This window comes from Amblyomma maculatum, chromosome 8, assembly GCF_055883805.1.
Source record: "Amblyomma maculatum isolate TAMU_Amacu chromosome 8, ASM5588380v1, whole genome shotgun sequence".
In the NCBI taxonomy this organism is placed as follows: Eukaryota; Metazoa; Arthropoda; class Arachnida; order Ixodida; family Ixodidae; genus Amblyomma; species Amblyomma maculatum.
This window is the reverse complement of record NC_139351.1, coordinates 23910852-23937416: the sequence shown is the minus strand read 5'-3', so window position 1 is coordinate 23937416 and position 26565 is coordinate 23910852. Positions and strand designations below refer to the sequence as shown.

Sequence of the window (26565 nt, the reverse complement as noted above, 5' to 3'; positions counted from 1 at the left end):
GTCTTAACGCCTCTTCACCGCAGAGCACGGCACGCGACGCGGCACAAGAGGCACTTATGAGTAGACAAATAGTAACGAGCACAAGTACGTACTTCATCCGATAACATCGCGGGGAGCGCGCGCCTCGGAGCTGCGGCGAGAAACCCGATACGCGCCGGCGGCGAGCAACCGGATACGCGCCGGCGGGGAGCTCGGCCCGTTCGCCCACGGTGGTGCCTCGCTAGCCTGAGGCGGCTTTTCTCACGAGTACGTGTTGTTTGCGGTCGTGTTAAGAACCCCTCTATTAGCGGAAAATGGCATTGGGGGGTTTAGTCCTGCTCTGCGGTGAAGGAACGACATAACTTGCAGCGCGAGCTCAACTTCGAAATAATTTTCTCGTTCTAAACAAAAGTTACCTGCACGAAAATTTCAGAAATGAAACGTAATAAACTGTTCCATTCAACCCGATATTGTTTGCATTTTTACTTGTACATGCTCAAGGTGAAATTAACGGATGTTTAACTGAAAACGCACTTTCTTTCTTTTTTTTTTTTTGTACTTTAATGTAAACAGGTTCGACATATCCATCTACGGTGAATAATTTATAACAAGTTTTTCTGCATGCTCCGACTTATGTCAGAAGCAGAAACCTGCGAAATTGTCAAACGAATATCTTGAATGGTTTCTGAAATTTTGTTTTTATTTGACAAGCAGTTCCTGATTTGTCGCTTTTCGTTCAGACTGCGGTAATCTCAATATTAATTTTAGGCAAAATATTTTACTCTTTATTATGGCCATTTGGATAAATTTCAAGGATTTTAAATGTTCTTGTCAAATCGGAGATTGTCGAGCGTTTGGCCATTTGGCTATATACTTTGGCGTGGAATATGGGCTTGTATCAAGTCATTTCATATCTAGCCGGTTCCGTAGCCATTCGGCCAATCTGCCATTCATTTGGGAGCTCCCTTTGTTGTGACTAGCGGCGTGCTGCGAATCTGCAAAATATGTTTGTGCTCATTCAGTATGAAAACGAAGCGGAGCGGCATGTGGTAGAGCACGACGCTATATCAAATTTCCACCCAAGAGACATCGAGGACTTCGACAGAAATCACCTATATGAAGCATTTTGGTCAGGCGATGACACAACGCTTGGCGGCTACTACAATGCCAGAATTCTGCACATGACAGGTGAGGAGACACCACATTATACTACTTTTCATTGTATTTAATTGCATCAATAGAGCATCGCGCGATTGTTCTTTCTTTTTTTGTTGTTCGGTGCGAAAATTGCAGAAACGGAGGAGGAAATGTCGGCATGGCGTGCCAGCCGAGGAAAAGCAAGGGCACCGCGCAGACGTGATGAGGACCAACCGCCCAAAAAAAAAGGTTCGTAACAGAATTTCATTAGGACGCTAGTTTGCTTAACCTCTGTAGGCGGTGCTGACTTGTGTTAAAAACGATTTTTGACTTTCTTAATGCAACTCTCAGCGAAAATGTCAAATCGGCCGGAAAACAGACATGTGAACTTCCACAGTTTGCTTGCAAAAATGAGTAGCTGCAGGTTTGCTAGCAGCGATGTACTAGTTTACTGCGGGAGGGTTAACATAATAACCGCAATTTTTTTTTATTTTTCTTCTTGTTATTATTATTATTTTTTTTTTTTTTTTGCGGGTACTACGCGTGGGGTTTTACCACCAGTGTCACAAATGCTGCAGCGGGGATGACCACAAGAATTCTGCCTGAAAACCATGCACTGCTAGCTAGGTTTAACATTTGCATCTTTTTTCAAAGTGCAGTCAAGCGCTCTAGGCAAGCCTGCTCACTTACTTTGCATTAAAATTATCTCAAGGCAACTGTAGCACTGCTCTTTGATGTTACCAGTTGGGAAGCTCTGCTCCAGAAACTGGCTAGTTTTTAATGCACTTTTTAGTTCTTTATGGGTTGCAGGGCCATCTAGCAGTGGTCGATAAAGCTATATGCCATTGTCATTAATGCCTTCGGAGAAGCACTTTTTTTTTTTTAATTTTGCCTCTTATCTCTATGGATTTTGCCTCTTAGAATATTTGCCACAGAACCTTTCACCCAATTTTCTTGTGGGGTGGTTATGCATTTATCAGTAATATCTAAGTTTCAACTTTGCCTTTACTACAGTGGCTGAGCACTTTAACAAACTTTGTTGGCCGTTCTCTGATACATGGCCCTTATGGGAGGTTTTGCATCTCGTAGCATTTAAGAGCTCTGCATTGTAATGACCGTAGTGAGCTAATTTATTGTGACTTCATTGTTTGATCGTTTTTTTTAAGTACCTCCGAGCTGCCACAAATAAAAAAAATGAAATATTACAGCACACTTGAGTGCAAACATAACTAAATATGTTGACCTATATGTTCAAACTTTGGTGCAACACTAACTTCAGGTAGTTGTCTCCATGTCATGACTTTCAGTGCAAGCCCATTGTGCAGCGAAAGATTAAGTTTTTGAAGTGAAGACAGTCATCACTGTTTTTCACTGTGCAGGAAATTAATAAGGTACTGGAATCAGAAGGTGGTTTTGTGAACTCATACTTTGCCTACTGGTTATGCTGCATGTCTAAATGCACTTTTATGTGTAAAAGTATTGTGTAAAGATATGAATACATAAATGAATAACAACTTTATCCCATAAGGGAAAGGGGCAGTGGGAAAGGGAGGGGGTTCTATGCTGGGTACAGGCCTCAGCTACCTTCCGAGTTCAATGCAGGATCTGATCCTGAAGATCAGGCACTGGGCTGCGCAAGGTAGGCTCCCGTTACTCCTTTGAGTGTATTTTGGTGGGTGGTGGCAAACACATGCCCCAAATGATGTGGTTAAGAGAAGTAAGCTCTGAATCTTGCTGTGTTGTATGTGTGTATAAGATTTAGGCGGTGATCAATGTGCTTATGTCTTAGGCACGGACTGACAAGGCTGCAAAGGCTGCGGCTCAGCATGAAGCAGAAGAGGATCTTCTACCAATTGAGGATGTGGGGCGCCTTAAAGACTCACTAATTAGGCGACTTCAGGAAAAAATTCTATGGTTAAAAGCAGAAAACGGCACGTTGCGAAAGCTAGATCGCAACTTGCAGGAAGCCCTGCTTTCAAAAATATTTGCTTCTGGTATGTGCAAAGTTGTTTTTTTCTAACGATTCCCTTAACACCACTTTCACAATTTTTCTTTTTGTCATCATTCTGTTTATATCTTTGAGCTGTGGATTCTCGTGTAGCAAGCAGCCAGATGAATATTTCAATTCGTCCTTGGTGTGCTATTGAAGGTGGCATGACGCTTAACCAAGAGGTAATAAATCAAAGCTATTTATGTTCCTAACACAAGGCACAAATATGATGCAGTGGCAGGTATAAAAATGCAAATTTGTACAAAAAGATTTGGAGTGTTTCTTGAATTTGCTTTTGAATTGAGGCAATTGGTGCAGTTAAAGCAAAGAAAAATCCCAGAGAATGTGGTTTTCATTCCAGGTTTACCAGATTGGAATGCATATGGATTGAAGCATTTAATAAATATATTAAGCATTATTTTGTACCTGCTCCTATGCATAATCACTGCTCAGCTGCATCATGTTGCTTTGATTTCATCATTGCCACAGAATATTTTACTCCATATTTGGCAGATAGCACAAAATAAAAAATAAATGGAACTTTTGCTCACAATACCTACTTATTCTTTGTAAACTGTGTATCGCCACTCTGCTTGATTTTTGCCATTTGAAATGTTTCTGTCCTACTGCTAGAACAAATAGCTGCCTCCGGTCCTCGGCGAGGGCATGAGCAATCAAGTGGACAAAAAGAAGCAGATGCAGCCTTGTATGGTAGGTTGAGATTTGAGGTGTTTGGATAAAGCTGCCCTCCTTTTATACCTGCTGAGCACCCATTGAATTCATTGTGAGCAAAGCATGGTAAAATGTATGAAAATATTCTTGTGTCATATGCTGTCTGACATTGCAAGTGGCATTTCTTTTTATGGTTAAACTTGGATGTAACGGACCTGCATATGTAGTGAAATCCTTAATATACCAAAATTTCTTCTCAATTTTCTCTGCATCGAAATGAAGGTGTTGTGGCTCTTTACATTGATAACACGGATCTGCCACGTCAACTCTGTTAGCTAATGACAAGTTACTGGAAATTTGGCCGAATATGCAAAAGTTTCATGACAGTAAAAGACAAACTGACATGAGAGGCATGTCTCAGATGACAATGGGAGACTGCAGGTGGCAATATGCATCATAGTCCAGTACCATAAGTGTATATTTATGGCAAATGCAGCAGCCTCCGGCACTTTGCTTTAGAGCGTCACGCCATTTGGCACTAAGCAGTTTAGTTCATGATCGAAATGAGTGAAGTTTAACATAATACAGAAAAGATCACATGCATTCCCATTGCCGCTATGATATTGCTCGCGAGATTCTGATGCTGGTAGCTCTCACATGTCAGGAAGGGGGACAACAGATAGTGCCCGCATGGGTCTGTGCATGCATCTTGCATGCATCACTTGTATGCATTATTCTGACTTATGAAAGTCTTGTTCTTAGTAACGATATGTATTGGCCATCATAGGGGCTAACCTTTCAGTCTAGCCTGACTTATAATTCCTGTCTAACTTTCCTTGAAATTGCTTCAACTTTGAAAATGCTACTAATTTTGGATGAACTGTTGTCTGTGTCGCTATGCCAATCCATTGCTTTTCACATACTTCTGCCCTGTCACTAGAGCCGACAGCAGCCTCTGAATGCTGCACAAGCCGTGCATCAGGAGGAGCAGCAGACTCAAATGGTTGGTTTATTTTGCTGTTGTATCGGTGTATCTTAATTCCCAAGATTAACTATTTTGCTGACATATGCCAGGTGCAGTCACTGCGAGCAGAGTACGACAAAAGGTGCAAGAATGTTGCATGTCCAATGGAAGCTAATCATTGCCAATGGCAATACCCTTGTCACTTACAATTAAGTTGAATTGGAATGATTTATTCAGACAAGCTGGACTTAGACATTTTACTGACGGTAACATTCATAGCCATCTGTTTGCAAATCATTTTAGTCTTGCTGACTTGTCTCACTTGAAGATGTTTCAGCTGACCGAAGTGTCTAGCAACATAAGAGCTGCCATTAGCTAGGTGCTGCAATCTCACCACAGCATTTGTTAGCCAGAAGTCCAATGTTGCAGTGAAAATAGTCCATATTCTACAGTACCTGCTCATATTCTACTGTACCTGCTCAAAGCAAGTATTTGACAAGCCTCGTGGTAGTGCAGTATAGGTTTCTTAATTTTTTTTCCTGTCACCTGCTTGCTACTGGGGGCAGAGTAGTTTTGGGATGTGGGGGAAGCTGGATTTTAGATGATTTTTCAGGAACAGATTTTGGGTGCAGAACTGAAACATTAACAAAATTGGGCTTTACCACAAAATAAAAACCCTTTTTCAATGATCTGCATTTTGTCAATGTTGCCCATTTTAGGCAGTGTTATCCTTGCACTACCACTTCATGAATTGAATCCTTTTGTATATGCTTGTGCTTTGTGACCAGAGCTGATGGCCACCTGCAGTCCTCGGCCAAGTCTTGCGGCACCGGGTCCACTTGGACGAAATGAAGAAGCTGCAGTCTTGCTTGGATGGTAAGTTGATTTTATTGTATTTGGTATACAGTCGAACCTTGAAATAACGAACCTCAATGTAGCGAAATTCACAATGTAACACATTTTTTTTTATTTCCCATTGTTCGCCCTATTGAAAACAAGTTAATTTTCTCATGATTTAACGAAGTAATTTTATGTCGCACTTTTGACTTAAAGCCGTCCTTGTGCATCACATGCATGCATCGGCAGCCACCTTGATATAAGCATGAGAACTTAAACTTTAGCCAAGGTACACCGCATTTTGCATTTGCCTTGCATCTACGTCGGTTTGAGAGGGTTCAATATGGGGGAAGAAGGGTGATTTTTTTTTTTTACGACAGTTGTCTATCTTTTTACCCATCAATCATCAAAGAAAGTATGCAATCAGCTGCGATCATGACGCGGGCTTTTAGCATCGTTCGCTTCAGAAGGCATTTGCTGCTACACACGTTCCCTCCCCCTTCACCCTACCACTGGAGCTAATGCACACCGTGAAGTTCTAGCTCGCAGAATCTTGGCGTCCTGCCAAGAAATACACTGTACTGCGACAGCGCACAACGGAGGGACGTGCTGACGAGTAGAGTTTTTATTTTTATTTTTTTGGAGTTGTCGGCAGCAAAAATATGAGCAAGCCCATTACACATGTAAGTAGGTGCGCATACGTGAGGCCTGAGGTAGCCACGTCGGCGTGGGCGATGCGCTCACTTTATGCTCACATGAAGTAAATGATGCGGTCTTACCCGTTTGCTATCGCCCATTATCCTCCTGATGTACAAAACAACATCCAGTGCCCTTGTTAGTGTTATATTGCAAGAATTGCTTGCTTATTTTATGAATTTGTAATTTAAAAGTTCCCATCTGTTAGCTGTCCCACGAACCTGTTACTTCATTTGGGCAGCTGAAACATGGGAACATGGACGTAACCAAATTCACTACGTAACGAAACTTTCGGCTGCAAGTAGGACTTCATTATATCGAGGTTCATCTGTATATCCTTTGGTATCAGATTACTTTTTTAATTTAGAGAAAAGGTCGGTCGGTAATTTTTGGTGCACATTCGGGAGCGAATCAGGTTCAGTAAAAAGTTCTGTAATGTAGGATTTTTTTCTTAATGACATTTCAAGCAAATAACAGTATACAGTCAATTACCAAGACATTGTGAAAATGTGAAAAATCAGGCAGTCCAAAATAACAAATCTGCCCCCCCAAAGGTCATTTTATTCTTTACTACTTAGAGGCCGGAAGAAGTGATACTCTTCTGAACCATGGTTCTGTTACGAGCTAGCAAGTCTGCCTGAGTTTTGGCTAGAGTCGCTGTAAGCTAACAAAAAATTTGCGACCACTTGCATCAGCTCAGCTTGCGTCGGCTGTGCTGCGGCAGGCGAGTAGTCATCATTGCTCTCAAAACACTCTGTAAGTGCTTCGCAAATTAATTTTTCATCTTTTAGCCCAGTTCAAAGTTCCAACTCGCTATCCACGTCCGTGGAGTCCAAGAATGAGATGGCTGATGGAATTTTGATGCTTGCAGTGCAAAGGTCGTCTAGCTACTCACTGTCAGACAGCTGCTCGACAACGCTATCCTCGCCCACTCATGCATAGCAGCCCCCATTGCGAGTTTTTCATATTCATCTAATGCAGTCACAAATGTTTAGACATATTAAACCAGCCAGTAAAATTCCACTCTGGCTAGTACTCAGCATGCTGCAGGATAAAGCAAGGCACTTGAGTTTGTGTTCTGGTCAGGTAACAATGAGGTAGTCAGACAAGCAGTTCCCATTTAAGCATAGTAAAAATATAATGCTATTTGCTGACACAGAGCTTTGCCTTACCGTGTGATGTGGTGGCACAGCATCTCCCTACCCTCCCCCCCATCCTTCGATGGGAGGATATTTTTGCAGATCCTGGGCACGCAATCACATAACGTAAAAGTGACGTAGGGTCTACATCACACCTGCTTGTTCTGTGTATATTCTTTTTTCTTTTACTTTCATTGTAATGGAGGGAGTGAGAGGGTGAGTGAAAAATGTCTTTGAAGTCAAATGCACGGGAAGGATGAAGGGAGGCACTTGGACGTCGGAGCGTGGCTTCGAGCTGGAGGAGAGGAAGCATCTAGCCATATTGCGCTCACAACACACAACAGCTCCCATGCTTCCTTTTTTTTTTCTTAGCAGTGAGGGGGAGGGCAGGCTAGCGAACATGGACAGCGCTTCAAACTAGTGGTGGCTTGGAGCTGCCCACTGCAAAGTAAAGTACAGAGCAGTATGAACACTTGCTTGGTTCCTTTTTTTTTCTCGTATTGAGGCATGGGCTGCTTTACCCTGAGCGACAGCGGACAGAGCGCTAGAGATCTGACTGCTCCTGTGCACAGCGTGTGTTACAGCACAGGGCTCAGTAGGCCCCTTTTGAAGCTAGGCAGTTATGTCTTTTCCACCACTACAAAACTGCTTGCCTGTGGGCGCACGTGCGTGCAAATACCGTATTTACTCGAATCTAGGCCGGCCTCGATTCTAGGCCGACCCCCTAAATTCAGACGGTCAGAAAAAAAAAAAAGTTCACTCGAATGTAAGCCGAATGAAAAAAGGCATTGACTGGAACTAGAACATGCATTTTATTGTGCTTGCGACACTCATTGTAGCACGCCGTCGCTGTCCTCTTTGTCGCTGGTTTCCTCCCACAGCGCACTGTCTTCGCTTCCGTCCAGTGCGTTGGAAATACTGCACTTTCGGAAGGCCCGCACAATCAGTTCGGCTGGAATCTCCTCCCACGCCACGGCGACCCAGTTCACCACTTGGCTAAGCGAAGCACGCTTGATGCGCCCGGTCAGTGTGAGCTGGTGATCTTGCATTGTCAGCCAGTCGTTGTAGTGCTTCCGCAGCCTATCCTTAAATGGCTTTAAAAGAAGAGACATCTGGGTGAGTTGGTATGGTGACATGATAGAAAAACAGCGCAAAAGACGACACATTAACGACTCGCGCGTTGCAAACAGCAACGGCAATTAGTGAGGCAAGCGTAGCTTGGCTGGAAAGTCGTTAATGTGCGGTTTGGTGCTGCTTGGCTGGGCTATATATCTGTGTTTTTTTCAATAAACTTCAGTTGTGAGTTCAGCGCTCGTCCTGTCCGTTCTTCTCCTCCGTGCACGTCTTTTGCGCTGTTTTTCTATCATGTTAAATGGCTTGTTGATGGCTACGTCAAGCGGCTGTAGCTGGCTCGTCATACCTCCGGGGATTATCGCAATGTCCGTACCGCCATCCGAAAGCATGGACTTTACGGCATCTGTCAAGTGGCCGCGGTAGGAGTCGAGAACCAGGAGCGACTTCTTGAACAACAGGGCCCCGGGACGGCGTTGCCAAACGGTCTTCACCCAGTCTTCGACAAGGGCACCACTCATCCATTCATTCTCATGGACGCGCACAAAGACGTTTTTAGGGAAAACTTCTCCAGCTGGAAGCGTCTTCCGCTTAAATATGATGTAGGGCGGCAGTTTTCGCCCATCGGCCATGCAACATAACATCACGGTAAAACGTTGCTTCTCGTACCCAGCAGTTCTGACTTTTACCTGTTTTGCGCCCTTTTCATTCACTGAACGCTACAGGCATGTCAAAACAGACTGTGGTCTGGTCGGCGTTACCGATTTGGCCCAGTCTGTAGTCCTCCTCCAACCGCTTCTTGATACCAAAGTGCTGGAATGCGACCAGCTTCTCCTCAAAGTCAGGGGGTAGGTTTTGGCACACAGAAGTCCTCCGTCGCAAGCTGAACCCGAAACGCCTCATGAAGCGAGTGACCCAGCCCCTGCTGGCCTTAAATTGGGTCCGTCCAACGCCTCTAACGTTTGCGATCTCCCTCGCCTTCGCCTGTATAATCTCTGTCGTCACGGACATTGCACTTTCCCTTTGCTTCCTGATAAAATCAGCGACATCTTTCTCCACCTCGTGGTGTCGCCCTCTCTTGGGTCCAGTGAAGGCCATTCGCTTTGCAGTGCAGTCGAAAAGCTCATTTCGCTGCTTGCGCCATCGACGCACGTTTTTTTCATCCACGCTGAAGTCGTGCTGAGCTTGTAGGTTTGACGTCTTCTCCGCCTCTAAAACTACTTCCCGCTTAAAAGCCGCAGTGTAATGGCATCGCTTGGTGGGAGCCATCGCGCCGCGAACACGACTGCTTTTTCGAGGGCATGCAGAGACGCACACAAGGAAACGCGAAACGACGAGACCTTGGTGCAACATTCACAAAAGCCAAATGGAGCCTGCAAACCTGCAAGCTTCAAGCAGTAGCCGCGAGATGGCGCTACATGTCTAGTGGTTGCGGGCAAACCGCATCCTCGAATCTAAGTCGACCCCCGACTTTCGTAACCAATTAAAAAAAAAAAAAAAGTACCGGCCTAGGTTCGAGTAAATACGGTAACTCATGGGCAGGTACTCAATATATCTACCACTCCATGTATGGTGACCTTCACTCTTGCCCGTTTTCATTACAATGAGGGAAGGAAATGCACAATCCCTGCAGCGCGTTGCGAAGAAGCAGACTCGCGACTCCAGTTTCTACGTCGATTCCAATACAAGCCACCCCGCCAAACCTCCGGAAGAAAAAGAATGAAAGCAAAAAATTGTGACTGCACAGAATTGACGCTCAATCTACATTACCACGCATCGTGCCTTTTGACTTAGCAGCATGCCTTTCTCAAGTAAAAAAAAACTTCCACGAGCAACATCTACATGATGTATAGGCGACGTCACCCATGTGTCACGTGATTGTGCACCGAGGACCTGTAAAAATATTCTCCCCCCTTTCAATCACCACACCATTTGTTTAGTCTTCATGGCCTTTGTACTCCAGAACCTTGCAAGTGGAGGCATTTTTTTCTTACTTAAGACCTCATTACGAATGTACCCTAGATAATTCAGAACATTATTACATATTGTTGCTGAATCAACAAGCTGGGAAGGAAGGGTGTGTTTTATATCTTTTTAAAAAGCAGCATCCATCACGGCTGCTTTTGCCCCTGAACCAGACTTTTTCAAGAGTTGCATGACAATCGCAAGTAGTGAAGGACTCCAGTAGTGGCTTTAATTCAATTCCAAGCACAGTTTGAGCTCAGATTTTGTGCACACTGTTCTTTTGTTGCCACACATGGCCCTAACCCTTGAACATTTATGTATTGCTCCTAGAGCCAGCAGTCAGCTCACTCCCCTTGGAAACTTGTCTCAGACCAGCTTCAAACATGCAAATGCAGGCAGCTGCAGCCCCATGGGGTAGGTCGATTTCATTGTTCAGTAGATATTTTTCAGGCATACGAGGCCTGCATTATGGTAGATCATCACAGGTGCTCCGGGAATGTTGTGTATTACCTGTGCAGCTTGTCATAGATACATTTTTTGCAAAAATGTAGCTTTGTATTGCTGTAGCCACCGGCCTAATGCAATCGAACCTCAGTATAACGAACCTCAGTGTAACGAAATTTGCGATATAACACAATTTTCTTATTTTCAAATCTCTGCCCCATCGAAAACCGTGTATTTTTTTGCAATTTAAAGCAGTAATTTTATGCCAAGCTTTCGGTTTAACAAAGTCCTCGTGCATCGCATGCATGCACCAGTAGCCATCTTGACAATCGGATGAGCACTAAAACTTCAGCTCTGACACACCACATTTTACATCTGCTCTTTGATGCACCAATTTTGCCGTCAGTCTGGGATCTGTGATCAAAACAAAATATGACAGGTGTACCGCCGCGCAATCCATCATGTGCATACAAAACCCACGGTGCGGAAGTTTTAGGACGTCACAGCCCAATTGGAGCGACAGAGCGTTAACTGTATTTACTCGTGTAATGAACCCACTTTTTTTTTTTTTACGAGTCATCCATCCCAGTCATCAATCATCAAAGAAAGTACGCAGTCAGCCGCAACCATGATGCCGCCTTTTAGCATCGTTTTGGTGGAAAAGCCGCCTGCTGCTATTACACATTCCAGTGATCTAATTTTGTGGCAGCGGACGGCGCCCAACTCAATTGTGGAGAAATATTATGCATTCACATCTGTTCGCTATCACTCATTATGTGCTCCTGATATACAAAATAACATCTGGTGCCCTTGTTAGTGCTATTATTGCTAGAATTTCTAGCTTATTTTCTGCATTCACAAGTTCCCAGCAGTGTTCCATGAAACTGTTACTTCAGTTGGGCAGCTAAAACACAGAAACCTTGACTTAAAGGAATTTTTGGTTTTACGAAATTAACTGCAAGTAGGACTTCATTATGTCGAGGTTCAACTGTGCACTGTAATCTTACTTCTGTCCTGCCACCAGAGCCAATGGTCAGCACTGAGCCTAGTGGCGTTGCTAAAGTCACCCTCAACTGGTGCGGATGTGTGACTTGGCTGAGGGGTGAGAAAGGCACAGGAGATAAATGAACAAGACAAAAGACTGCCGGAGAGATACTGCCAGCGGTCCTCGCTTGGGAAAGGAGAGTGAACTGCACATTCACATAATGAGGTCGTGAGGCAGCGCGGCCACCGACCAGTGTCTAACACGCTCCTGCACAGGGGCTTCCGGTGGGTATTGGGTTAATGCTAGTGTTTCCAAGGCAGCCGCATGTACGCAGGCCTGGTGCAACGTTGAAATGGCATGGAGTCTCTGGCATAAACTAAGGCATGTGTTTTCAAGCAGTCCTCACAACAAAATAATTCGTTCTACAAGAAGATCACACTTGCCAGTCAGTGTCTCAGCGTCACCAATGTGCGCCACAATAATTCACTTTGCCCCTCGCCCCCTCTTACTACCCAGCTTCACCCCCCCTGAGCGCTGCATCTGGTGCGGACCGCACCCCCCTCACAATGCCACTGACTGAGCGTGATCAGAGCTGGGATAATGCGCCTGCCGCTCCACGCAGTAAGATTTTTCAGTGTTATTCTATGGGTATATCTTTTGCCTCTAATGCACGTTTCTCAAATGTAAATAAACCATAAAGGGAAACAGGATTTGTCAGTAGTAGTTGGAGTTAAATCTGATTATAACGAAATTTAAAATGTCTGCAATGTTTCGTTGCATGCAGTTTTTTTTTTTTTTGCAGTTTTCACGTGAAGACTCAGTAGGACTATATAGAACGAAAACCAGGTTAAAAATACATTGTAAGGGAAACCACTTTGCAAGTGTTTGCAGTAAATCAGAGTTATTATAAGTTATAGGAGCGGGGAAATGTTTCACAATGGGGCTAATAGCATGGTGCGAATATGGCAGCAACCTCTGCCGTGGCTTGTGCAATGCGATATGTCTACAGGAAAATGGGGAAAGGGGAGTGGAGGAATCAGTGGAGGAGAGCATCGGCATTCGCACTGCCAGCGAGCGAGGAGCTGCCTGGGTCTTCAGGCATATTCCTGCTCCTCCAGCACAATTGTCCCTGAAAACCAACTCTGCCTATTGTCGCCAGCCTGCTCCGCTGTTCCTGCTAGTGACATGCAGGAGTCTGCGAGTAACTGTGTGGAAGCAATGGATTCACACTGTTCACCCAAGTCTTTTTACTTTGTTTCATCATTTTTTGCTGCTTTTAAGCATGAACTATTGTAATGCCATGTTCTGAAAACAAAAGCAGCGGAGAGTGCTGCATCTACCACTTAGATACGGCGTCTGCGTGGGAACAGGGTGCATTGTATCAACTGCGGTCGCTTGTTGCTATAGTAGAAGCTCATCTCACTTCAGTTCATGTTTTATGATCTAGAAACTTGCAGGATCCTGCCAAATTTCCAGTAGTTCAGCAATAGGTAAGAGACAGTTGCCCCGCCAAAGGGAAAAAGCAAGGTGTCCATGTACTAGCTGTGTGATGTCAGTGCAGGATAATGAACTATTCGGGGCTCAAGTTACTGGAATGCTTCATTTCGGCATCCCTTATAACCTAAACATATGCACAGATTGTCGTGTAAGAAATGAATACAGTAACCAACAGATTTTTATACTCCAATAATTCGGGCTTCCACGATACTTCGCACTTTGTTCAGGAACTGTCACACACTCCATAAAAATATGTACATTTTCACAGCCGATATTTCTCACCCTTAGTGTCCAAAAGCTTGATTTTTCAGACCAAATTTGGCGCCAGCAGTACTGTGATCGTTTTTCGCCCAAGGTTTTTTTTTTTTTCTAGGCATGAAAAAGACGCGAGCAGACATCGTCGCAAATAACTCCGTTTTGCGTGCCCGGGAAAGCTTATAGGCGAAGGGAGTCATTCTGACGGACTAGCTTTATTGGCTCTCTGTGTACTGTTGGTGTTGGAGCAGAGAAGAAAAGTGAAAGGAGGAGGGGGGGGGGGGGGGGGCAATGCATTCAAGTAGGGTCTCATTCCACTCATTTTCTTTTTTTCCCTGTGAGCAGCAGCAAAGTTCATGATTTCTTTAAAGCAGATAAGATTCTGTAGAAAAGTGAATTTTCTTTCAAGTTCAGGGATTTTTCGGACTGTTCGATTATTCAGACTATATCCCCGGTGCCACCGAGTCCAAAAAATGATCGGCGAGTGTATAATGTGAGCGGCATGTACACATGAGAATATTTTTATGGCTTCTTTACTTTTCAGTTGGGCATACTCCAGGGACTCAGAATGCAGGGAACTCTGGTTCCAGCACTTCTAAAGGTAGGTTTGTGATTCTTGCTTAAGAATGCACCAAAGGAAATGCTCGAGATATTTGAAATGAAATTAGATGTCATATTTAGAAAGTCTCCATATGTTCCCCAGCCCCACGAGTTGTCACAAATTAGTGGAAGCACGCAGGTTGATGTGCAGGTGAATCCAATAATTTTATTTATTGAGCATATTTAAAGGAACCATCACAAAGCCATCCGACTGATTAAATGACACATGCACATTAAGTAGGAAGCACTGGGATCCTGTCATGGAAAAGCTGAAAGCAGCTGATGGGGTCACTTGAGAACGACAACTTTGAGTTTTTTTATCTTAAATAGCCATAGAGCATACTTTTTAATGAGAAGAATTTTAAATGGAGTATGGTTCAAAAGGTCATTTCATGTGGAGTTTCTCATTTGTTACGGTTCAAAAGGTGGGATTTTGTTGTGCAGTCATTAATGGTTGTCAGACTAGTCGGCTATTGAAAGAAATGAAACAAATTGTGTTGTAAATATTTTATTGCACCAAATGAGCTCTAATTTGAAGGATTATAATTTGTAATGTGGGATCAAATGCAATAGTTATTCTTCAAATATTTGCTGTCACGTTCCATTTGAGATTTGCAGTCTCCGGCGCTGCATGGTTATACACAAAAACAATACACACACAAGAGAATTAAGCCAAGACCTTAACACAGAGGATGCGCTCGCTACCAACTGCTTGTTTTTGTGATATGAAGAAGAAAGCAAAAGAAACGTGGGGTTACAATATGAAAAAGAAGTAAACAAAAGATTCAGAAAAAATGCGACGAAATTGAGGATGGAAAAATTAAATGAAAATAAAATGCAAATAACATGAAAATAATGACAAATTAGTTCTAGCGTCTTTTCACATTGTCCAAACTGAAAAGTATCACCTCCTTGCTGTTGAGCGCCACTGACGGAACACTCACACATTCCCCTTCTTCTCCCGAAATCCGTCGCATTTTTTCTGAATCTTTTGTTTACTTCATCTTCATATTGTAACCCAACGTTTTTTGTGCTTTCTTACCACAAAAATAGGCAGTTGGTAGCGAGTGCATCATCTGTGTTAACGTCTTGGTTTAATTCTCTTGTGTGTGTATTGTTTTCATGTACAACCATGCAGCGCCAGAGGTCACCGGAGTCATATAGCCAACTAGCCCGCTCGCAAGTACTACTGAGATTTGCAGAACATGCGACTTTTCACATCTTGCAACCGAAAATTTAGCTTTCGAAGATAATGATCAAACATACATTGTTTCCAGCTGTTGCAATGCCATTGGAGCTACCTCCATCTTTTGGAATTGCCGATAATAATGGTCAGGTAAGCGGCACATTTATTGACTGAATTTTCTTCTACAAGATGACAATGATTCAAAAGTACATTTTCAGGTTACCATATTATATTCAATTCAATTCAGTTTTATTTCTGTCAAAGCGGCAGGGGCTCAAACAAAAGTGAAAAACACTTGACGAGGTTCAAGCCTCTGTGTACAAGGCATACAGCGGTCGCAAATGTTTACATGAGCAGTGCATAATCTGCAGGGACAACCTTTCATAGAAAAAATAAATCTGCAAGAACATTGCATGAACTGAAGCAAACATAATAAAATAAGAAAGCTACATTTGCATGTTAAAAAATTGCTCAATCAGTGTAATGAACACAATACATATATATACAGTATGGACAAAAAAAAAGAAAAAAGAAATCCTCATCATAGAATTCTTAACGAAGGTACCATCTCTTATGATGCAAAAAAAGCATTCAACATTGACATACTAACATTTTCTACATTTATATTGTGAGTGTGGAGATAATTAAGCAACGATGGAAGTGAAAATTCCAACATTTCACAGCTAAAGGTTGTGCGTAAAAAAGGAACTTTCCAAATTTCTGGTGACCGGGATGTAGACCTACCCTTCCTTAAACTTAAATTTGCATTGGATGTTGTAAGGGCCTCGTTGTTATGTAGACTGCTTGTACCTTCTGGCCAAGGTGAAAGTATATCTATTTATTAGGTGCAGTAAAGTAATTCAGGATGAATTTATTCTGGGTTTAATAATATTTTGAAAGTAGCATACGCACCCCGTGCAAAGTGACGGCCCTGCCACTGGTGGCAAAGTTGACAGTAAATCCTGGAGCGGAGCCGGCCGCGTTGTCTGCTAGCCGTGTGTTTCTATGCAGTCCTCGCATCATGAAATCATTTCCCGCCATGCTTGCATTGCTGCCTGAACAGCATCCGCTCTCAATGCACTGTAACATAAACTATGGGGCATCTTCAGCGATAGTTTTTGTTTGGGCAAATATTTGAAAGTTAGAAAAAATGGTCTGGAGATTGTATCTACTCGTCCGATTTCGGCAAGCAATACCATCTACAGCGTCCTGTTTGAGTTCACTTCGCTTTAACAAATCGCTTGTCATTCCTGCCTCATATTTCAATATGAAATAATTTCAAATAATATCGGCGCATCATTGTGAATTTTCTGAAAATCGCTATTTTTTACATTAGGTAGAGGAAAAATAATATATGTTGGTTACTGGGTAAAGCAATAAGTTAATTTACTTAGTGCAGTGCTGCATATTTTTATGGTGCTTAATTTTTGAAGTCAATAAGTTCTGAATGCAAAGTAAAGACTGATATAATAAGCATCAGGTACGAGATTTAATGAATTAAACGCTCGAAGAGCATGGTACCAGTGTCATTAATAGGGTCATCTGTACCCAGTGCGAGGCGTGGCGTGGCTGCTCCCCCCCTCCTCCCTATCCCCGCTTATTAAGCACCGAATCGCAACTTCCTTTCTACCTCCTCTGTGCTCATGGTTTGCTTTAAGTCAGGTTCGCTCTGCACCCAACCACGTAGTACGAGTGATGTGGCATTTTTTTTTTACACTTAGACGCAGCGATCGTGCCCACGAGTGATAAATCAGCAAAACATCCCATCGAAAGCACATATATTCGAAAAAAAGCAGAAACACTAGCACGTGTAAGTTGCGAGGAAATTCACTGAGCAAGTAGCTTAAGACATGTGATTGCCCAGTATGAGACCGTAAGGATAAAGGGGCCTTATGGACTAGTTACGCAATGAAGGCACCTCTGAGATACTGCAACCAGAAGCCTTCATTATGCTGCAGCTAAATGTCTTGGGATACGTGTTCGGTTGCATTATTAGTACCAAGAGGGCAATGATAGCAAGCGAGATCGCATAATGGGAGTTCACAGAGAAACACTCTTTCAGCACACACTAACTGAATGCTCTGTGTAGGACAGATGGGTAGGAGTCATCTGTCCTACCCATCAGTGGTCATATCGTGACGTGGCCTTTTAGCATTGTTTGCTACAAAAGGTGTCTTAGTTTCCATGTAGTACCGCTATTTCATTTTATACCTGCACCTTGCGGATAATGTCGTCGTGAGCAGTGACACTTGGACAGTGTTGATGAGCCAGCCAGGGAATTCTTCGTTTTGCAAGCATCTTGCCGTTGCCTTGTGGGGGAACAACGTACTTGCACAGCGTAGCCTGACCGGCAAACAGTGCAATAAGGATATTGCGAAGGGGAAAACAGCGGTGTACCCTCCGTTGTCACCTGCTAAGGTGGCAGGCATGTCATGTGAGTATCATGCAGTATCATGAGTGAGCTTCCTGCAGCTCTTGGTGCATGCCAAGTCTGCATGTCCCTCCAGGAAGTGTGATAACTATATGATACTGTTAGGGGCTGTCAGAGTGTATATAGGAAGTGAAAAATACCATGTTTCAATTACTGGTCTGTTTCAAAGCAGTGTCAGGGTGTCTAGCGACCGGGAAAACCGGCAATTGTCAGGGAAATTTCATGCATGGAAATTTCGCCAGGTCAAGGAAAATGGCACGGTATATTCTGCATGGCATTTTCATCTTAAGCTGGCGCACAGCAGATTTGGGAAGGGGGGGCAGAGCATGCGGCCCCCACTGCGGCTGCGCCGCAAGGCGAGGCGCGATATATTAGTTTACGTCAGCGCACGGCTGAGCTGCCACAATAGAAGAACCAATACGCACGTGAGTTGGGTACTCAATAAAATATGCAGAAGCGCTGCATGGGAGTAGTACGTCGTAATTTATTTGAATGTTGTGAATTTAGAAAAAAAAATAGTTGTACCTACAGGAATCGAATACATGTCTTACAATCAGGTACGTGGTGTTTATCCATTACGCCACAAGCGACTGGTAGTGCGGTCTTTAAATGCGCTCTTACTCATTTTGATTCAATGCACTAAAGATGGCACGACGGATGCAACTGGCATGATCAGAGGATTACTTCAAGCAATTTTAATCCAGCAAACTATTTTATTGCGTATGCATTTTAGTTTATGCACTGCAATGTATACTCAAAAAACATAGCTTTATGACTTCTTTTTTGTTGTGTTTTATTTTTTAGTGATGCCACCCGGCACTTCCGGTGCTGCGGTTTTCAGGGAATGGCAATAAACGCCTTGAGGTGGTGGTGCTCTCTTGTAGAAAACTTGCTCTCTTTCATTTCTACTCTTTCGGAATAAGTCTCGTTTTGATGAACTGAAAACTAAAATTCTACGCAACTGATTTTTTTAGTGTTCCAGCTTCTCTTTTTAGCACATTCACTTCAGCTTTTTAAATTTGTAAGCAAGGCAGCAAATATTGCTTGCTGTGAAGCTGCAGTGACCATTTCAAGAGTGCAAAGAATAGATAGGTATGCACCTATCTATTCTTTGTTGTTGTAATTTAGCGTGCCTAATATTTTGAGTTTTTTAACCTCACATATGCTTAATTTATGGTTTCTTTTCAGCTGCTTTCCTGCACTACCTGAAGGCTAGTGGTTGCCCGGAGGATGACATACCGAAGCGTCACAAGATGCTGAGTCGCTACCTTGCACAAAAGTGTGCAGATCTACGTCGCTGATCAGGTAAGCTTTGAAGGAGATCAACAATATATATTGTGTGTTCAGATAATTACAGTCATCGAGGTCGCGTGACTATTTTTGTTTGCAATGAAATCTATTTGGTGGGAAAATGTCTTGACACAAAGGAACGAACCTTAGTTTTGCAAGACATGGCGTAGCTTTCTCGGAAAAAAGCTGTATACCACTGGAGGTGAAAAACGCCATTTTTGCCATTTCAAAAAGTTTCAAGTTTGGAGACTTGCTGCTTCCGCACCAAAGTGTTGTCAACTATTTCCTTTTACCCAATAGATTCAGCAATTTCTCGTATTGTAAAAATATTAAAATCCCTTTTGGTTGTTTGCAGTTAATTTAGTAAAAAATCGTAAACTTTCCTTCAGGAGCAACGTGCGGATATTAAAATCCCTTTTGGTTGTTTGCAGTTAATTTAGTAAAAAATCGTAAACTTTCCTTCAGGAGCAACGTGCGGTGCAAAAAAGTTCACTTTCAACCTTACATACCAGCATGATGACTTACAGGTGTTTGCACTAAATCCTTTTCCCTTTATTATGAGAGTTATATTCTTAATTTCACACAAAATTCGGAGCTCTAGATTGTTAGGTGTGTTCACCACAAGGCACCAAAATCGCCCGAAATTCAAAAACAGCCACCGTGATGGTGCAGTGGTAAGATGACCGACTACTGTGCCGGAGTACCTGGGTTCGATCACGACTGCGGTGGCTGCGTTTCGATGGAGGCGAAACGAGGCGTCCGTGTGCTGTGCGATGTCAGCGCATGTTAAAGATCTCCAGGTGGTTAAAATTACTCTGAAGCTCTCCACTACGGCTCCTCTTTCCACTTTCACTCCTACCCTCCTCCTTTCCCTTACTGCACAGTTCAGGCGTCCACAGAATCGAGTGTGACCGATATTGTGCTTTTCCCTTCCTGTGAAACAATTAAAGGGGGGGAGGGGCAAATTGGATTTCAGTTAAAAAAAACGTCATATGTGATTTTTATTGAAATCACTCTCATGAATTCTCAGTACCTCAGAAATCTGAGGGACTAGCGAAGTGTTGCACTTAATAAGGTGGTGTTGAAGAATTCAAAAACTTCGTAATATCGAGAAATTCGCTACATGGAGGTTCTTTACATAGAGGTTTAACAGTGTCGTCATCATCATCACATTTTTAGTGCATGATTAAAACACTAATTGGAAGGTTGCATTTCTAGGACATTTTTTCTTTATTATTTCATGGCATGCTGGTCAAAAATTTTGTTTTCCTAGAGCTGTCAATTTCTCAGACCTGGGAAATGAAGCATGAGCTGAAAAATGGCTGCTTTTAAGTTCATTTTGTCTAGAAATTTCATTTCTGTATGTCTATGTATGCATTCGGTATAATGAGGCAGGTTGTTTAGCTATATTCAGTCGCAGGAGCTGTTTGCAGCATTGTATAAGGCAGGGGAGACCTGGCCTAATCAGTATTCCTGTGCACTGTAATGAGTAATTGTGCTTTTACACACCTCTCATCACTCCTGTACATTACAAAAGATGGGACAATTTTCGCAAGGATGCAGAGGATCATGTGGCAACAAGGCGACATAGAACCGACGCCATGGCAACTTATATCTATCCTGGTCTGCTTTGCCTTCAGCACGCTTTTGTTGCAATTTTTTTTTCCACCTCTGGGGACAGGCACTCCAGCACTGTGGTTCGTCTGTGTGCGCTTTTGGTTCTTCACTTTTTTTCCTCTTTTTCTAGCCGCTGGAGATGGAGTGTATGATCAGCCTCTAGAGGTGGTAAATTTAGGCAGCCGGTGACACGGGAGCATTGCACTGTCCCCTCTTCCCGTTTAAAAATACTTTGCTGGGCACCGCATCATTTCTGAAACTCAGTTGACAACCTTGTAAAGGAAAAGGGAAAAATTTGCAAAAAGCAAGTAAGCATGTAGGCGTATGGTACCCTCGAGCTGCACTCGCTGCTCGATTTCTGCTACTGCTTTCGTGCATAGTATTCTCTACAGCCCTTTTCACACTTGGCAGGAAACAAGCAATCAAATTCAAAGCAAACAAAGTGGGTGAGCAGCTAAAGTATTTCATGTTTACGTTTCATTCCGCATATTCGAGTAAAAATCTGGAGAGGAGGGATAGACCATACGGTGGCTGTCATGCATGAAGAGAATGTCAAAACAAAAGTAACTAAGACCAACTCAGCAAAGATCAAGCAAGTTCCACGGGAGTCTCTGAAGAAATAAACTTTAATGAGACAATAAATTCATGACAGCTTTCAAGAAAATGAAGTGTAATGCTACTGTATTCATCGCTCCTGTAGTTTTTTCATCTCTTTGCCATTAATCTTCCCATTAAGAGCAAGCAGAATGAGCTTGCCTAGTAATTAAAGGCACCTGCCTCCTGCTCGTCCACATATTTTTGCCATTTTGATTTGGGTAGTATAAACCAGTTTGAGTTCTTCAATGTGTGTGCGATAAATCGAATACATAAATAAAGGTGAACTGGAGCAAGATAGCACAGCTCATTTCGCTCATACAAATCATTGAAATAGGGATGTGTTATCAACAATGGGGAGTGAGCTTTTCAGAGCACACGTGCACCTCCAAAACATCTTCCTCGGTAACCCCCACCTGCACACACATCCATACACAAACATGCACAGAAAAGGAATAGATTTGAGCAATGAGTTTGCAGCTGTTGCGTATGCTTCTTTCAGTCTGCTGAGCGGCCACTCCCCTATTCACTCCACTGGGTTGTCAAAGAGTCGTAAAAACATGCAATTAAGAGAGGGCAAGAATGTGCCCATTCCCAGTCATTGGGAGGTGGGGAAAAAATTATAAAAAAGTGGTGAAAGTGCAAGAACCAGGATGGCAATACATAGCTGGGACGTAGATTCTACCACAGCCTTGTTACATGATCATCCGCATCTGACGTGCAAAAATTGAGTCCCACAATATAGTGCCGCCGCTGTTGCCCCATCCAATTTGGGAAGTGAGAGACACATAGGAGCACAATTACCCATGACAGCATATGTGATCATCATTGGGCCCAGTCTAGCCTTTCACATTGCTGCAAACAGCTTGTCAAATGGAGTATCTATAATGCTTACAATTTAAGGGCTTACATTTTACCTTGTAGTTTAGTTAGATATATGCTTTGGCTGGTGATTGATAGTGTTTACTAGCTTTGTGAATAACAGCTGGCTATACTTTTTAAGAATGTTTTGTACTGCTTGCTTTCTGCAGGTTCAAAGGTGGTCCTGTGGTCGTGGTGGGCCCAGCTGGGGTCAATAAAGTGGATAAGTAGCCATGCATATATGTTCAAATTCTCACTTATGCTCAGTACATAAAGGCATGCTTTCATTTATCAACACTGTGCAATACTTATGAACCTCTCATTGATATTGCAGTCAGATGTACTAGTGTCTGTCTTTAAGAGAAAATTAAGATACTTTTTCCTCCTGTATAATTTTCAGCTAATTGTGTATTACATCCATTGTGTTCATCTCATTTTTCTATTATATGCTTATTGTGGAAAGTGTTTGTTCATTGCCAAATGGTTGCTTAGTTCATTTGTTCATATTTTTTGTAACTTTTGTGTATAGTTAGAACAGACTATTATGTTATTACCTGTATCTTTTTGTAAGCACGTTTGCTGTGAATTTGCTTTTGTATGTTGTTCACCCATTGCCACTATGTGTAATCTGGGGTGTAGGCCTCGTCAGGAGGTTGCTTTGCCTTCCTCCTTTAGGGGCATATTTGTTAAATATGGCTGTAATAAAATACTACTACTGCTAATTAAGCATGACGTATTGCAGAAACGTGTGCTACTGTAGCAGCATATCTGAATAAAAGCAAAATTTTACAATTTTTTCATTTAATTTATGAAAAACGCCACACTATTATGCCATACGATGCCGCACACTGCAATGCCGCTGCACTGCAATGACGATACGACACAACGGTGCGACAGACAACAGTACGACATACAACAGTACGGTACTACTACTGAAAATGGTACGACAAAAAAGTATGACATACATCAGTACTACAAACAACAGGGGCCCATTTTACGACACATAACAGTACTACAGATGACAAACAACAGTACTACAGACGACAGAACACTACTACAGACAACAGGGTCGCATCCCATTTTACGACAGGCTAGATTTGTGTTGTATTTTTCGACTGGGTCGATCCTCCTTGAAAAAAAGTACTATTTACAAACATTTGATGTTTAATATGTTTGTTCTTTATTTCATCCACATTTTAACTACTGTCTTGCAGGAACCCAGTTTCACCCATGGCAATACTGGGTCAACTGCAGAAATCGGCAGTCATACTTCGGTAAGCTCTGCTGCCTAGCCATCCTTCAATAGTGCAAAGCTAGGCTGGCTAAGGTGAATTCATCAACCGAGTGTTTTTTAATCTACAATACTTCCCACTCTCTTGCAGTTCCAGAGCACAAGCTTTGGTGGCCTGAGATCGACAGGCTGTGAAGCTCAAGTAAGCTTTCTTAACCAAACATTTTTCAACAGTGGAATGTTAGACAGCCTTAAGTGAATGCAATAACCAGTTTTCACCTTTGAATATTTTTGTCTTGAAATTGCAGTCTTCTAACACCGCCACCCCTGGCACAAGCATCCCAGCAGAAAGAAACGTTCCGGTAAGCTTTGTTGCCATCCCTTCACGGTGCAAAGCTATGTTGTCTAAGGTGGATACATAAACTTAGTGGTTTTAATCTACAATATTTCCCACTCTCTTGCAGCTGCAAAGAACAAGCCTCAGTGGGAGCTTCACAGCCTCTCAAGCTCAAGTGAGGTTTTCTGCCTTGCATTTTTGAGCAGTGGAATGTTCGGCTACCTTAAGTGAATGAAATAACTGGTTTTTATTTACTTTTCAATATTTTTCTCTTGCAGGAACGAAGGGCGAGCAACATCAGCCCTGCGAAGCCAAGTGCACCAGCAAGCCCTGCAAGTTCTGCTATGAACTTTCTTAATAGCTCAGCATTATGCTATTGCGGAATCTCCAACCTTTATTGCCATATTCAACGTAATAGTCTGGAATCTACTCATTATTTATGCCCTTTGCTGTTTGCATCTAGGGTCCCAGCTCAACTTGCAGAACTATTTTGGGAGCTTTGTCAATATAAGTGATGCTATATCTTGGGAAACAAAATTGTAGACTGACATTTGTTAAACTGATCAAGCAATTCGCTCAGGCACCTGTGCTGCATATTAAAGCTATCATGATTGTGCATCCACTTACGTAACATTGATGCATAACTATACTACACTGCAGGTTCTAGCCCAGCTGGGAGGGGCACCGGCCAGCAACTCCCCTGCACCTGCTTGCTTTGGAAGTGTGGTAAGTTTTAGCTTGCGTTTTTTTTCCTTGCTGACAGTGACTGCTTTACTGATAATAAATGTAGATACTGTGCATTCTGGAATATGACTGCTTTCCAGGAACGATAGTTTGACTTCCTTAAGTGAACCAAATAACTATTTTATTTACTTTTCAATATTTTTCTCTTGCAGGTACAAGGGGCAAGCAACATCAGCCCTGCTGTACCAAGTATGCCAGCAGTTCATGCGCAGGCAAGTTCTCCTTTTAACTTTCTTCATAGCTCAGTGTTAATGTAATTGTAGAAGCTCCAACCTCTATTGCAATATTCAACATAATAGCCTGGAATCTACTCAATATCTATGCACTTTGCTGTTTGTATCTACGGTCCCAGCCCAACTTGCAGAACTATGAGGGTGCGAGATTTGTAAAAAGCCTGCAGCATGAACAACTTTTGACACATTCACATGTTGGTACATATAGAGCACTTGGTCACTTAGCAATGATGATGCCATTTTGGTGGCTTCGCATGCATTTTCTACTTGAGGATGCAATACTTTTCAGATGTTTGATCAGTGTCACTAAGGGTTTTCAATGTGCAAATCACTCATGCAAAAGGAACATTTCACAACCGCACGTGACATGACTCGTGACATGACGTGACATGAAGCTCGACAGGCAGAACCTCTATCGATATAAATGGTCAGGTAAGTGATCCGTATGTTCGCGTATGTCATGGCGTTTCATTTCAATTATATCTTTATCAATAGCAGTTGGAAAACGTTATGACAAAGCTCCAGCCAAACTGAAAATTTATCTCGCAGCTCTTCTTGTGACGAACTGCTTGAGATAAGTAGCATGACCAGAGCAAAAAAAAGCGGTTACATGAGCAGAAACAGTGGTTACTGAAATAGTTTCAGTTATTGAATGTATGGACTGAAGGAAGATGACAGTTATGGGGGACATTTAACCTCCACATTTAAGGGTATGATGCAATAGCATAGGCTAGCAGCCTACATATAAAGCACCGCTTTAATTAAGCTGCATGAAAGCACGTGCCAGCGTGGTCTAGCAGTAATGTGAATGAGACAATCCTGACAGGCTGATTCTGATGTCGACTTCCCTAATAAAAGGAGAGGCTTCGAGTTAGCAGCTCCTGCCAAACGTAATTTTAGGCAACTCTGGCCAGGTAGTGTTCGGCTATATCAGCTGCCTTTTACCACCTGCCAGCACTATGCTCATGGTCTTGTGCTCACAACGGTAAAGGCCCCAATATAGTCCGACGTTTTCGACGCGACTGGCTGAGTCGGCGACGTCGGCCACGGCACGTCGGCTACGACGGGCGCGTCAAAAAACTGCCGCTTCTACAGTCTGGCGCGGCTGGCGTGCCCGGTGCCGCGTCGCGCATGCGCACAAGACGCCCTCGAGGGCTGGTACGTTTTCGGTGTGCATTTTCGAGCAGACGACAGGTCACCTACAGGGACGAACTGGCTGCCTATCGAGGCACTAATTATTGCTGTGATCAAGGCAATGATGCGATGTGTTTACTGCGAATGTTCAAATGGCACAAAGCATGTACAGCCAGCCGTGGAGACGTCCAGCCCAGCAACGGTCTGAGCCCGCGTCGACGACGGCTACAGACGGAACGATGATTGTGTACGTGCGTGTTTTACTGAAAACTAATCATAATTTAAGTATATTTACGATTAAAGAAGAGTTATAGATTACACAATAATGAGGATCACTTTCTCGGCCGGCCGCAGTTCCTGTAGAATTCCATAAATTTCGCGAATTCCCTGGTTGTTGAGCCGTGTGGCCAAATCGAGTACGGCATTCGATTCCGGCGTGTACAGGTCGCAACTCTATGCGAAGCCGCTTCCGTAGATTTTGGTATTCTTCCACTGAATGTACTGCAGATAAGTGAAACAGCACCATCGTTACACCTCCTAAAGCAATGCATTAAAACGTGTATGGCACACGCACCGCAGCGAAGAACTCACAGCTGTGCCCGGCCGCTCTACTGACAGTTTGCATCCCAAGCATTTTTCTTTCCTCTGAACGTCACTGTAGTCAATCCGCTTGGTA

General features: G+C 43.1%; 2 protein-coding genes across 6 annotated transcripts; both read left to right on the top strand.

Annotated features, from left to right (window-relative positions):
• Positions 1–572: 572 nt before the first annotated feature.
• Positions 573–19149, top strand: LOC146180733 (uncharacterized). 5 transcript variants are annotated; one of them, XM_084576123.1, is made up of 9 exons: positions 1028–1167; positions 1273–1365; positions 2906–3110; positions 3740–3817; positions 4719–4781; positions 5531–5618; positions 12396–12500; positions 14176–14232; positions 15509–15567. In XM_084576123.1, exons 2-7 carry the CDS (start codon positions 1339–1341, stop codon positions 12457–12459), a joined length of 525 nt encoding a protein of 174 aa, XP_084432249.1. In that variant the 5' UTR covers positions 1028–1167; positions 1273–1338; the 3' UTR covers positions 12460–12500; positions 14176–14232; positions 15509–15567. The 5 variants fall into 5 exon arrangements, with proteins under 5 accessions (XP_084432248.1, XP_084432247.1, XP_084432251.1 ...); XM_084576122.1 differs by lacking the exons at positions 2906–3110; positions 12396–12500 and adding an exon at positions 19037–19149 and having other exon boundaries at positions 573–1167; XM_084576121.1 differs by lacking the exon at positions 2906–3110 and having other exon boundaries at positions 573–1167.
• Positions 19150–22383: 3234 nt separating this feature from the next.
• Positions 22384–24870, top strand: LOC146180732 (uncharacterized). Its single transcript, XM_084576126.1, has 7 exons — positions 22384–23484; positions 23593–23643; positions 23750–23803; positions 23906–23953; positions 24057–24110; positions 24439–24504; positions 24675–24870. The coding sequence occupies exons 1-7, from the start codon at positions 23371–23373 to the stop codon at positions 24777–24779; spliced, it is 492 nt and encodes a 163-aa protein (XP_084432252.1). The 5' UTR covers positions 22384–23370; the 3' UTR covers positions 24780–24870.
• The last annotated feature ends 1695 nt before the right edge of the window (positions 24871–26565 follow it).

What these genes read in the sequence shown, in the direction of transcription:
- LOC146180733 (XM_084576121.1), top strand. Translation starts at nt 984, where the DNA reads ATGTTTGTGCTCATTCAGTATGAAAACGAAGCGGAGCGGCATGTGGTA. An exon ending in CAGAATTCTGCACATGACAG is followed by an intron (nt 1,168 to 1,272) that starts GTGAGGAGACAC and finishes CGAAAATTGCAG; the next exon opens with AAACGGAGGAGGAAATGTCG. An exon ending in GCTGCAGTCTTGCTTGGATG is followed by an intron (nt 5,619 to 12,395) that starts GTAAGTTGATTT and finishes CTTACTACCCAG; the next exon opens with CTTCACCCCCCCTGAGCGCT.
- LOC146180732 (XM_084576126.1), top strand. Translation starts at nt 23,371, where the DNA reads ATGTTTAATATGTTTGTTCTTTATTTCATCCACATTTTAACTACTGTC. An exon ending in AAATCGGCAGTCATACTTCG is followed by an intron (nt 23,485 to 23,592) that starts GTAAGCTCTGCT and finishes ACTCTCTTGCAG; the next exon opens with TTCCAGAGCACAAGCTTTGG. An exon ending in CTGCTTGCTTTGGAAGTGTG is followed by an intron (nt 24,505 to 24,674) that starts GTAAGTTTTAGC and finishes TTTCTCTTGCAG; the next exon opens with GTACAAGGGGCAAGCAACAT.